Raw genomic sequence first — 12,501 nt, 5'->3', positions numbered from 1 at the left:
AAAAATTAGCCAAGCCAGGGTAAGGCATTCCACCGGACACGAAGAATGCTTCGCCAGGTGCTTTTTTACGCCTTCCATTACCGGGTGAAACTTTCCAACTTTTCACCAACAAAAATGGCTGAAAAACTCCTCCCAAACAAAGCACGATGCTTTCCCCTGCGAGACGCAAAACTAGGTCGAAGGATATATCCGCATTATGGGGATGTCATTTAACGGGAAACTAACAAAACTCCGGTAGCAAAACTATTTTTTAGTTCCTTCTCAGAAAAACTTCAAAAAACTTGGGAACTTTGAACCTGAACGTCAGTTTCCTGTGCATTTGTAAACTTGGGAAACGGGTTTTTAAAGCCCCCGAGAGATACTTACGTTTGTTGACAGCTGGCTGGAAAGACTCATGACCTGGTCCCGGGCGTCCGCTAGTTCGCGCTTGAGTCGGCGCACCTCCCCTGCCTGCCGTTCCTCGGTCGACCCGTACAGGGACGAGCCGCCCGATAGTAGTGACGCCTGACTGCCATGCACTGGGCAGGAAAAAAAAATGGGGCAAAAATAGGATCCGATTAGAGTAAAATGACGATCAGAACGCACTTCCGCCCTACCAACGCTTACCGTCATCGTTCTTCTTCGGGTAGGTGAGCCGACTGCCGGCACTGTTGCCGGCGTGGGTCGGCGAAAGCAGCCCACCGAAGCCGCGCGTCGGTGGTGTCGGTGAGGTCGGCTGACTCCACGGTACCATGCCACCGTTGCCCGGATGCACGACCGTCCCCACCGGCAGACAGTAGTACGGTTCAATCTCCACGTCCGGGCCGCGGCTCAGCATCGAGGGATACATTTTCTCCGACTTGGTCGATCTGTATTGGGTGAAGGGATAGGAAAGCGTGAGCGGGCCATGTAAGTTGCGGGTGTAGTTCGGTGTTAAGAAGTCGATCTCGCGGTTAATGTCGTTACGGGTATTACGCGCATGAACATGATGCACACTATGCAAGAGGTTGTCATATGCAGATTGCAATGGTTAAGAGAGATAGAGAGAGAGATGAAAGCCTCCATAATAGAGATGGAAATGAATGTGTTTAAACGGCCAAGCAGATGGCATCTGAAAGCTGGAGGACCAGACAGATGGACCAAACCAGAGGACAGATGGATTTAGTAGAAGGCATGCAGCAAACAGGCACCACAAACGATCAACATTCGACTTGCTGGAAATGGAAAATGGTCTTTGGAGGAAGGTTTTGAAGTATGCAGCAGCAGCAGCAGTGTTAGCGAGCTGTGGTTGTTGGTGACGACGGTATGCGAATAAATATTTAAATCGCAAACAGTTATTCAGATTTTGAACTTCTGCTGCGCTTTGCACCGTTTCCCAGGGTAAAGGATCCTGGGGCTTGAACTACCACGACGACGACAACCACGACGACGACGCAATGCGACGCAAACATCTATAAATGGTCAGAACGAAACTGGGGGAGTTGAGTCGTAGCATTTTCCCCCGGTCGATGTAGTCCGTCCCGTCCATCACTCAGCGAAGCGACCGGGCATGGTTTGGGTCACTTTGGTTGAGGTCCGCTCGTAGCTCCAATGTCCAGCGGCACAAACACGGAACGGAGTTCACATCTCGAACTTCTCCGTCCAGGCGACTGTCAAACATCTCTCTCTCGTCAGCCACATTTATGATGTGGCATAATGTAGCGTGTATGGTGGCAAACGGAACCGGCCACCGCAGCCCACCATCATCGGTACGTAAATAAGCGGCCTCAAACGGGGCGAATAAATATTAAAGTGACGCGACATTAGTGGCAAGGGAGTGGGAGGGTAGGGTCAATATATGCGAAACGTGTGCACGGTGAGTTGTTCTGGGCTGGCTGCGGGTGGCTGCGGGTTCCGCTTTTGCGCTTAATGAGAAAGTTAATCGGTGTCGTGCAGACACCCAATATGGGACGTAATGTTTTGCGTTTGGCGCAAGGCTCTAAGTGGAAGCTTCGATGGCGCTCAGGAGCCCCATTTCGCCCCGTCTGCTGTTCTGTTGTTTTGGGGTCTGTTGGGCAAAAGCTAGCCAATCAATACGTTGGCGGACGAAATAACTTCATCAGACGCCCTAACCTTTCTAAGGGGCAAACTCCACCTCCAATGGGTTCAAAAAGCGCCGACAAGCCCGTCTCCGGCATGCAATGTGTTTTTTGTGATCGTCAGCTACTTAAAACGATTTTTACGACCCGATGAGTTTTACGATGACTTCAGCTCCTCGTCTCCCAGCATCTTCTCGGGGAAGTTACATTAGCGTCCATTGTTCATGTAAAAACCGCTGAAACCGGGAATGCCGGGAAAATGCCAGCCCATAGCCAACGGTTCAGCACACAACATTGACGATCTGTGCGGGAAGGGGTGCGGCAAAAATGGCAATAATCTGCACAGGAAAAACTCAGACATTCTTTCCAACATTTCATGCCACTGTCACGCAAGTACCGACGCAGTGTACGAGTGGAGAGAGGAACAAAATGCAACCCAGAAGAGAAGAATAATATTATCCAACTCATAACTGGGAAGGCACGGCAAGCGAGTCGGGAGCATCATGGAGCAAAAAGAAGAAAAACCCCATTTAATTCCTTCCATTGTCTTATCACGCACTGACTGGACCGGGCACACTGCCGGACGGTCGGTCGTCCGATGCACAATCCCGTCCGTCCGTAACAAGCCAAGGCCACTCAAAATGCAATAAAACAAAGTAAATTTAATTAAAAACTTTTTAATCTTATCACACCCACAACACTCTGCTGCTGCCTCTGCTGCTCCGTGTGCCCGTTTTCGGTGCATGGTGCGAAAAGCGTAAAGTCTTCATAGAGGAGCGGGTCCTACTTTAAATTCAGCTTCCACGGATGAGTGAGCAGCGTACACCCAGTCCTTTCGCAATGTCTTCATTTTGTAGGTGCTCAAACACACACACCCGGTTCCGTTGACTGGAGCACGTTATCGATCAACCCCCCTAACAGTGTGCGGGCAGCCAAGAAGAGCAGGTGCGAAAGGTAATATTGGGTGGACTGCTGGATATTGATTGGAACGCAGCAGGAACTTCACCGTCACGTGCCTGTCGTTTATCCTTTTTGCGTGTGTGCATAATTCATAGCCCGATAGTCAGTACACCTTGGTGTGCGAGGGGGGAGGGAGTGTGCGAGATCAGTGCGGAAGGAGCATCGCCATAATGACGGCTGTCAATCGGACTGCCAAAGGAGGGGAGGAGAATGAATGCAATGCGTCGGTTGTGCGAAAACAGGGTAGTTGATTAAGCTCCACACTTTAGGGAAAAAAAAACTGCGAAAAAGACAACATCCCAAACATCCCAAACAACCCCAAAAAGCCTGCCATACTGCCACGTCCTGCTGCAGTGGGAAATACATTTTTTCAACAGTTGCCACACTCTCCTGCCTGTTCGTGTGTGGTGAGCTGTGTGAGAAGGTCTGTGAGTCGTGTGAGCGGGCATGCTATGAATGTTCATGGACCATATATCGATTTCGGTGAGGTCGTATGGGTCGTTTTTTGTTGTTTTTGTTGTTGGTGAATGCTGATGATACTACGACCGAGTTGGTTGGCTGGTGGGAAGGTTAATAAACGGTATGTACCTGGGGTAGGTCCTCTCTTTCAGATAGCTATCCAAGGGAGGGCGTGAGAAGAGAACGAAACAAGAACGGCATATTAAAGGTGATACGAGTGGTGATGACACTTGCTGAAGTCTTTTTGCGGACGGAGTCCACGGTACACGTGACTTGTAGATGCAAAGCATTGGACAGCGGGAAAGAAGCGGACAAATAAAATCCACACTCTACGACGGTGTCAGCTAGCTGCGGGAGCAGCAGCAGCAGCAGATGGCATCCGGTGGAGCAGGTAAGCGAACCGAACAGAATATACATAACCATAATGTGTGACAACACAGCCAGGCGGGTGGAGAGGGAGTACATTAGGAGTTTTTGGAGGTCCTCCAACGAGGACACACGAAGTTCGAATCGATTTTTTTGGTGGGCAAAAACATACAAAAAAGAAGCACAGAGCTTAGGAATAGGACATCGCAAAGAAGCATAAGAGCAAAAGAGTATCTTAAACGAAGCAACAAAACACGTTAAAAGCGCAAAGGATACATTGAGAAGAACCTAAAATTGCGTTTTCTTCCAGAAGACTGAGGCTGCCTGAATGTCTGGGAACATCTCCCAAACAACACTTCTACTCCTTGGTTTCCGGAGCCAACTACAAACCAACAACGAAACACACAAACACAACCGGAACCACACCTCGGACGCGGATAATTACCTGATGCTGTTGCTACGGTTCAGCCGCGGACTGTTCATGGTGGCCGACTGTTGATGCAGATGCGGCTGCTGCGTTTCGCCGCGCGTATGATGCAGCAGCTTGTGCGGCCGGGTAGCTGGGCCGGGCGAACCGGTCACCGAGCCGGCGGCAACCACCGCCGACGACGGGGCCGTCCCGTGCGCGATGGCATCGAGCGTGGTGTCGCCCTCGGACAGCCGGCTGCTGGCCGTGTTCGAGTGCTTGAGCCACATCGCGTACGAACCGTAGTCGGGCTTGACCTCCGCGTACGTTTGCGTGTCCGAGAGGCTGCCGTCCGTTAGCTTGGCGGAGGCGCGATTGGACATTCTGGTATGGTTAGGACAGTAAGGACACACAGAAAGTCGAGGAAGTCGTCGTCGTCGAAAACCAAACAGAGAGTCGTTGGAAAGCCGTACCGGAGTGGAGTTCGTTTAAAGGGAACGTTTAAAGGAAGAGAGAAAAAGAGACAATGATGTTAGTTCGGTTAGGTTTGTGATGCAAATGATGCCACTCGGTTAGCAGGGTGAAACGGGATTAGTCCAGGACAGAACACACAAACCTATGCTGGAAGACATGCATATCTAAACCGGGCTTGGGCAAACTGTGCGTGCCGGAGCCAAACCTTTCTTTCACCGACTGGCTGAGCTGGGCCGCGCCGGGTCCCGTAAGCGAGAAGCTGCGATATTGGGGATGTTGTTGCACTTCTAAAATGAAACAGTCGAGAGAGAATAGAAAACGGGTTAGAGCTCGGAAGTTGTCAGCAAAATAGCGCGTTCTACGACTAGACTTACTAGCTTGGAAGTCGGCGGTGGTCGTTTGGGTGCCGCCGGACACCTTCAGCTTGCTCGAGCGCGGCACGGCCGAAACGTGGGCCGTTCGTCCACCTTGAAGCAGATTTTGTCCCTGTTGCTGCTGCTGCTGCTGGTGCTGCTGGTGTGGATCTACCCCGTTCGCTCGTTTAATGTAGCCGAAGCTTTGCGGTACACCGGCCGCCGATTTGGCTCGGCTCGAGCCACTCTTCGAAGAGGGCGTGCTGCGACGTGACTGGCCCGGGCTGGATCCGGTCTTGTCCTTACGCCCACCGGTCGGACTGGGCGGCTGGGAACCGTGCTGGCTGCCCCCGTTGCTGCTGCTGCCACCGTGCCCGTGTGGACCCGGTTCCGGCAGCTTGCCCCAGTACTCGCGCCCGTTCGGTCCGACCGTGCTGCCGCTGCTGTGCCGCGCGCTCTTGCCATTGACATGTCCGGAGTGCTCCATTGCCGGTGGGTTCGTTCCCACACTGTCCAGATGGTCGCCACGGCTGCTACGACATCTGTGAGGAGGGGAGAACGAGAGAAAAATCACATTAGTTATATGCACACATCGCTGCACTTGTCAATGGGGCATGCAGAAACAGGAAAATGGAGTACACGAGCGCGGGTTATAAACGATATCTGCAGAAAGTGAATTATCCTTGCGAAATAATTAAACGCCCGGCCCAGGATGGCAACCGGAACTGCTGGAAACGGGAACCGCTGGCATGCATTCGGTCATACGTCTTCCGCCCCACGGAAAGCCGCCCAGCTTTGGGTTCAGCCTTTCCAGTTGTTTTGCATACGAAAACACAACAAGCGCCTCGGGCAGAAGGAAGAAGAAGGAAGCGATAGTGGTCCGGCGTTGAGCGTGCTCTGTTTGCTGTGTATGTGGTACTTATTGCCTTCACTGGTCACCGTGTACGACGGCTCGTTTTGATACATTTCCACCGAGTCGCGGCTGTCGACTGTCCTTCCCATACAGGCCTGGCATGCTGTGTCGTTGTGCTAGCTCTTTGAGTGGAAGATTTAATGTCATTCGGCCTGTGCGGTGTATGGAAAGTCCCAGGATGTTGTTGCGCTGATAAAGCTTAATTTAATTTTCCCTCCGGTCTGTGCGCGAACATTGTGTGTGCCGTTGTTTGCATGTGATAAAACCCGAGATTGTATGAGTGAAGGCAGACACATTAGGGCCGTCAAAAACGGTGAGCTCGGCTCGTTAGATACCATATTTGATGGCTTGTAGAAGTATGTCGGACACAACTTGTGGAAAGAAGCTATTTTGCTAGTTAGTTTGAAGATAAAGCAAATTAAATAAAAATAGAACAGTCCATGTAACTATTTTTAACCCGACACCAATTCAAAACATGAAAAACAAAATCGATTGTTAGGTGCTTTCTATTTTGAACCTTCCTTTTTGGCACCGAGCAATGTACTCCAATCAGCCCGAGAGGTATGCAATCTGCAAAACACACAATCACCATGGGCTGTTCGCTGGACATTGGGTTGCGATATTAATATTGCATTGGTGGTATGAAATTCATTTGAAACTTTTCATGCAGAATCTTAAATAAATGATTTCTTTTCCACTGATGGAAAGAGGATCGAAATTAACTCTCTAGACAGAAATAATAGCACAAAATGACAATGAAAGGATAAAAGACCGTGGTCCGTGCTGGGATGGCGACTACAGTTACAGTTGCTACACTGGAAGACGCCGACAGCAAACGGTCGATAAAACGCCGTACCGAACACGCCTTTTCCCATTGATGAATATTTAAAACCGACACTGTGTGTGCCTGGCCCTGGGTTTTGCCACTATTTGCACCATTGGGGGTTTGGGCAGAAGCCCGCCGGAAGACGTTGAACGACGAACCACGGCTTGCCGCCGCTTTTCAAACAACGACAATCTGACAATCATGCTTGCCGGGTGGCAGCATAATAATCAGTGCGATTTACATGCGGTAAACAAGCCGAGCTGTGATGCCGCTCGCGATGCGATGGATCGTTTGCAGATGAGATATCGGAAAGTGATGCCCGGGATCCGTTTCTTACGGAAACAGGACCGAGTGATCACGCATACACATTTGCATGCATTATGAGGTCGGAAAAGCAAATCGATCCGCTTTTAATTGCAAAATCACTTTGACTTTCAAAGTATTTCAAGGGTGAACGTGAAATGTTTCATCGGAAGTGATTTATTTGAGGATTTAATCGGGCCTGGTATGATGTTTAAATGATCTGTGATGTGATGTTTACCTAGGGAATTCTGATATTAAAATCAATCAATGACATTGCAGAAGCGAAACAGAACATCACTTCGATGCATATTGAAATACAAATCCTAAACCAAAAGCTTCTCGGTTGTCCCAGGTCAGGGGCTCGGGCAAAAAACTCGGTCAACAGCCACCCATAGCTACACCTCCACCTTCTGCACTCACGCCATGACGATACGAAAACAGTGCAGCAGGCGTCTGGTGGTCTTTTATTTACAACCAACCGCATCCAACCCATTTCACGTGAACGATGGCCGTGCCAAAACGCAACCGAATGGGGGTTGTACCAAAAGCCCTCTGCTCCGGAACACGGAACGAATTTATTAATGCGGATAATCCTTCAACCCCGTCTTGAAGCCATCGTGTTGGCTTCTTTTGCAACGGAGCTCTCACAGCTCAGTTTTGTTCCGCCTAGACACATCCTTCACCCCCTCTGCAAGCAGTTTCTGACGAGACGGATTAAATCGCCTGAAGAGTTGCGGGTGGAGTAAATATTGACCTGTACAGCGGCTTTGCCGCAGCCCAACGGCTTCACGCAACAATTCCCTTTAATTAGTCATCCGCGTGACAAGCGACTCGCGTCTGCCCTTCAGCTCCAAGCTCCGCCACATTCTTAATTGAAATTAATGGAGACGCATGGTACGGTGCGCGGCCTTCTTGTCGCTCGATTGCTTTGCCCCAGGAGCGAGAGGAGTTCGTCTTATCACTATCGGTTCCTTGAATTGTGCTGCATATTTTTCAATTCTGCCATTCATTTTTTGTTTTGTGTTTGTATTGCTTCTGTCCCACTTCTCTGGTTGCTTCTGCTCTGCTCGGGCCACAATTTACGAGGCGGGCGCGTGTTGTTGCCCGCTGGCCACCACCAAATGGAATTGGTTCCAATTAGGATGGAAATAATTTAGATTACATGGTGCGCCGTCTTGTTCCCGCTTCAAGAGGTTTCTTCTCTTTCTTTTTATAATTCCAACCAAACACTTCGATCGTACAGCATGGTCGGAATTGAAATGTTTCTTCAGATTGCCAAAGTGCACTTTCCCAGGTCTCGCTCTCTTCCTCCCGCTGCTGATTGCACTGAAGTGCATTGGCCAAGTGGATCCACTCATGAGGCAAGTCGGTCGATAAAGTGCATTACGTTGGCCTGGCCTTGTAGAAAAAGAGCTACACAGAAGCTACCGTGGCTAAAATTGTACGAAATGGAAGGAATCATAAGGAGTTACGTTCTTGCGACTAGATCTACAAGTTGTCCAGGCAAACAGTCGTACGCCACAGTCGACCAATGTTACCATTTTTCCTTTCGCAATTGGTAAAACAATTTTCCTATGCATTTTACTTTCACGCACACGGTGATGTTTGGGCAGGCTGGAGAAGCGCGCAGGAAGAGATTCTTTGATTCGACCAATTTATTTCGCTCATCACGCCACCCTTAAGTGCTGTGGGCTGGGCGGACACTTACACTCCCCCCGAACTACCTCTGATACTCCACCGTGTGGTTCCAGATTCGCTTGAGTTGGAAGTGGTTTTAAAAGTGAAAAGTGTCTTTTGGGTTGTTGTGGTTCGCTTTTCTCTGCTTTAAAGTATTGCTTTACTCGTTGCCCGAGAGCGAAGTTGGCCAAAGTTGTCAAGTAGCGGAATGTAATTTTCAACGAAATGGTTTCAGCGTTTCGCTCACACAGACAGGAGTTTGTTTGAGATTTAGAACAAGGGGAATCAACTTTAGATTTAACTTCCTTGACAAAAGTATGCGGGCACAGCGTTACGTTTATGGGAAGTTTGTAAATTAAAGCAGATTTTCGGTCCTTAACAAGCCTAAGTGTGGAAGAGATGACAAGAAAGTATTGATTTTTGTTATTATTGGTGAAAAAAAAGACTCTGATTTTTATTTAAAAAGTAATTTTAAACAAAATAAGAAAATATTCATTTAAATGTATGCAACCTGCATGACAAAGCGCCCTTAGTTATGCAATTTGCTAAACAAATTAGCTCTATCAAACTGCTGTTTGAAGGAAAAGCAATTAAAAATGGTACATTCTATCTAATTTGATTGCAAATCGCTTATGGCGATAGTTACATTTTAATTGTCTTTATTGTCAACCCGTTGAAAAAACCAAATCCTCTCAAAATAAAACTCTAAATCCATCGATTGCTCACTAGTCTGGGCATAATGTTAACCCACACCAGACAGAACCGTTTGATTGGATGGTTTGGAGGGCTTTTCCTTTTTATGGCCCCGACCAGCATCGATTTGACACAAACCAGGATACGGCGATGCGGCATACGGTCGTCGAAATGCTATTAAATCTGTAATACCGATGTCACCAACCGCGTATGTACTGGCTGACTGGTTAGGGCGCGTCTGTCTGTAACTTCCTCTCAATTTGGTGAGCGATGTTGTAACAGACGACGGGGAGGTTTTGGTGGATTTGCACATTGTCCGAATGGGTAGTTAAATTAAAGTGGTTTAGCTCTTTTTAAATGGAAGCAAAAATGGAAGAGACAACAAACCACAACACTTTGGCAAATAATCTCATATAGGAAGTCTGTAAAACTCATCAACGCGCACAACGGTGGTGCAAATCGAAGGGTAGCTTCCTCTTCCGTATTGTTCGTATCGCTGGCGCTCCCCTCAAAATGGATCAATAAAAATCGATACCTCTCATCAGTAGGTAGATGACTGTGTACCCACACCCATTCAGATAGAAAAAATAAAATAAAAAAGCAGTATGCAACAATATCATTTTATCGATAGCTGCTACATTTCCTTCCGTCTGCTTCTGGAATGAACATTTGAAATGCTAATTAAACTCGCTCGATGCATTGATCCTCATTGGTTTTTGTCGGTCAACAGGATGTTTTAAGAAAAAGCTTACAAAAAGGATGCAAAAGGATCGGGATGTTTATCGTGCAAAGAACAAAAGGCAGTAAAGTGTAGCGAAACGACGGGGAATGGACGGTTAAATCCAATTAACGGCCAACACCGCCAACGAACCGGCTGGATCCGGCGTCATAAATCATATGCAATTCATGCATACAGGATAATCATGTCCACCGCAAACAGCAAGCGTGACACACACACACACTGGGACACTCGAGCCCGGATAATTCAATAATCCGTTCACGCGTTCCATAAATCATAAACGAACGGTCCACACACCGTCCAGCGACTCCATTTCCACGGAGCCGGCAGCGGTATCCTTTTTCCCGGGGTGAAATTTGCCGTAATTAATCGATGCTGCGTGTTGCATCGGCCGCCATCCGACGTCCACAAATTGAGCTGCAAGAAGGAGGAAAGCGCATCGCAAAAGCGTGTAGCGGAAAGCGTGACATAAATCATCTCGAGAATGTTATGCCATTTTCCACTGCAAAATCATATGTTTTTTAGTGCCTTTGGAGCGAAGGTCTTAATCTGTGTTGCTGTGGCTTATTGCCACAACATTAAACATTGCTACGGTTGCCAGTGCCCACCCTGTGCTGCTGGCGCTGCTAATCGGGTTTGAAATGAAGCCGGAGATAAATTTTCGTTTTATTTTCCACCAGATTAGATAAAGCGTGAGAGGAAAATCAACAACAGAGCTGAATTGAAAACACAGAAAATAACAACCACACACTCTTGCTCACTCATTCACCCTTTAGCTTCACGTGGGATATAGCGAAACAGCTGAAACTTCTTTCCAGAAAGGATCATAGGCTCGTAAAATCCTTGCCGCTGGTCGGACAAGGTTGGTTAAAAATAGGCCAACCGTTTGGTCCAGGTCCCAGGCTCATGGGAAAATTTTCACTCCCCCTGCCCTTGCAAGATCGCTTTCGAGGGATTTGTGGTGGACTGGTGGGTTCCGTTTTTTCCCTATTTCCACCGTTTATTGAAGTTCAATTTCGTACCTACTGCGCTACTGCGCCGGCCGAGGCTATCGACCCGAGCAGGATGAGCCCTGTCGGCTGCTTCATAATCGAGAGTGAATGATTTGACTTTTATGCTTCGACTAAGGCGACCGCCGTCTCGGAAGGATTGGTTTCGGCCGGTTGCGGTTGCGGCAAAGGATTAAGGAAAGGGGGATTTTTCGGTTTGGCCTAGTATCAGTGGCTGTCGGTGTGAGTTTGTGCAAGTGTCCGATCACTTTATGACCATGGAGGTTGACGTTTTTTACGATCCAATTGGGGAATTGGGTTTCGGTGCTGTTTGCTGCCCGACTAAATTCGAGAGAGCTTTAAATTTAAACACTCGGGAGGCTTTTAACGAGTGCGTAAAGTTGAGGGAAAGGGTTTTGCCATCACATAACGTAAGTAGCATAAAACATGCAGACAATTTAACAGCAACATTAACTGGCGAGCCGGGCTTTGCTTCAGAATGGGGTTTTAATGGCTTAGAAAGTCTTATCCTTTTGGTTGGAGATAAGCAACCGGTAAACAAAACTGCGGTAAGACAGTTTTGTGATGCGGATTGCATAATTGTACGGAATTTCTACTTGAACGCTATAAATAAACGCCCGAAGTTATGCAATCTGCTTATATATTGCTCCTTATCTCTACAATCTTTCCTGTGTTGATCCTGTTCGGCGACGAATGTACAACATAAATATGTTAAATAATGGCATTAAACTTCCAAACATGATGCATAACGTCTTCGACCAATCGGTAAGTGTTTTCTACTCGAAATCTAATCCAAAAAAAAGATGATTCATTTGATTTGCGTACCATATTTGGCAACGCTCCTGGCACGATTTATGAACCGACACCATAACGCTCTCGCTAGACATGATACGGCCAGCGTCTGCCTTTCTCACATTATGAAGCAGCAATTACGAAGAAAAACGAGCTTGAGAGAGAAAGCACCACAACCAATGGCTGCATAAATCTACCTTCAAAGACGTTCTTGCCGTTCTGGGGGGCTTCAATCCCGCGGAGAAGAGCAGAATGTAAAAGCTTTAAATTTTATTCGATTGCCACGAAGCCACCGATCTCGAAAACGATGTTGCCACAGCCAAATTTTATCGCTGGCCTCAAATTTGTTCACACTTTGACAGCACCTACTGCTCTTCTTCGCCCGTGGGAAGGTATGTTTTTATTTTGTAAGAATTTAAATAAATTTACTCCCAGCCCTTGGCTCACGGCACCAGCAGCAGCAGTCCTTCCGG

General features: G+C 48.0%; 1 protein-coding gene across 7 annotated transcripts in view; it reads right to left on the bottom strand.

The window, feature by feature from the left end:
* LOC120957068 (protein sickie) overlaps positions 1-12,501 on the bottom strand; it is a 303,567-nt gene that overhangs the window by 76,443 nt on the left and 214,623 nt on the right. For 4 of the 7 annotated variants that reach the window (XM_040379025.2, XM_049610522.1, XM_040379019.2 and 1 more), the window contains 6 exons: positions 5,097-5,617; positions 4,865-5,009; positions 4,288-4,632; positions 3,606-3,632; positions 607-848; positions 367-518 (listed from right to left, as the gene is read on the bottom strand). In XM_040379025.2, coding sequence (XP_040234959.2) covers positions 367-518; positions 607-848; positions 3,606-3,632; positions 4,288-4,632; positions 4,865-5,009; positions 5,097-5,617 — 1,432 coding nt within the window. The remainder of the gene's footprint in view (positions 1-366; positions 519-606; positions 849-3,605; positions 3,633-4,287; positions 4,633-4,864; positions 5,010-5,096; positions 5,618-12,501) is intronic. The other 3 variants (XM_040379020.2, XM_040379022.2, XM_040379023.2) reach the window with 3 other exon arrangements.

Source organism: Anopheles coluzzii, chromosome 3, assembly GCF_943734685.1.
Source record: "Anopheles coluzzii chromosome 3, AcolN3, whole genome shotgun sequence".
Classification (NCBI taxonomy): Eukaryota; Metazoa; Arthropoda; class Insecta; order Diptera; family Culicidae; genus Anopheles; species Anopheles coluzzii.
This window is presented reverse-complemented; position numbering and strand designations above follow the sequence as displayed.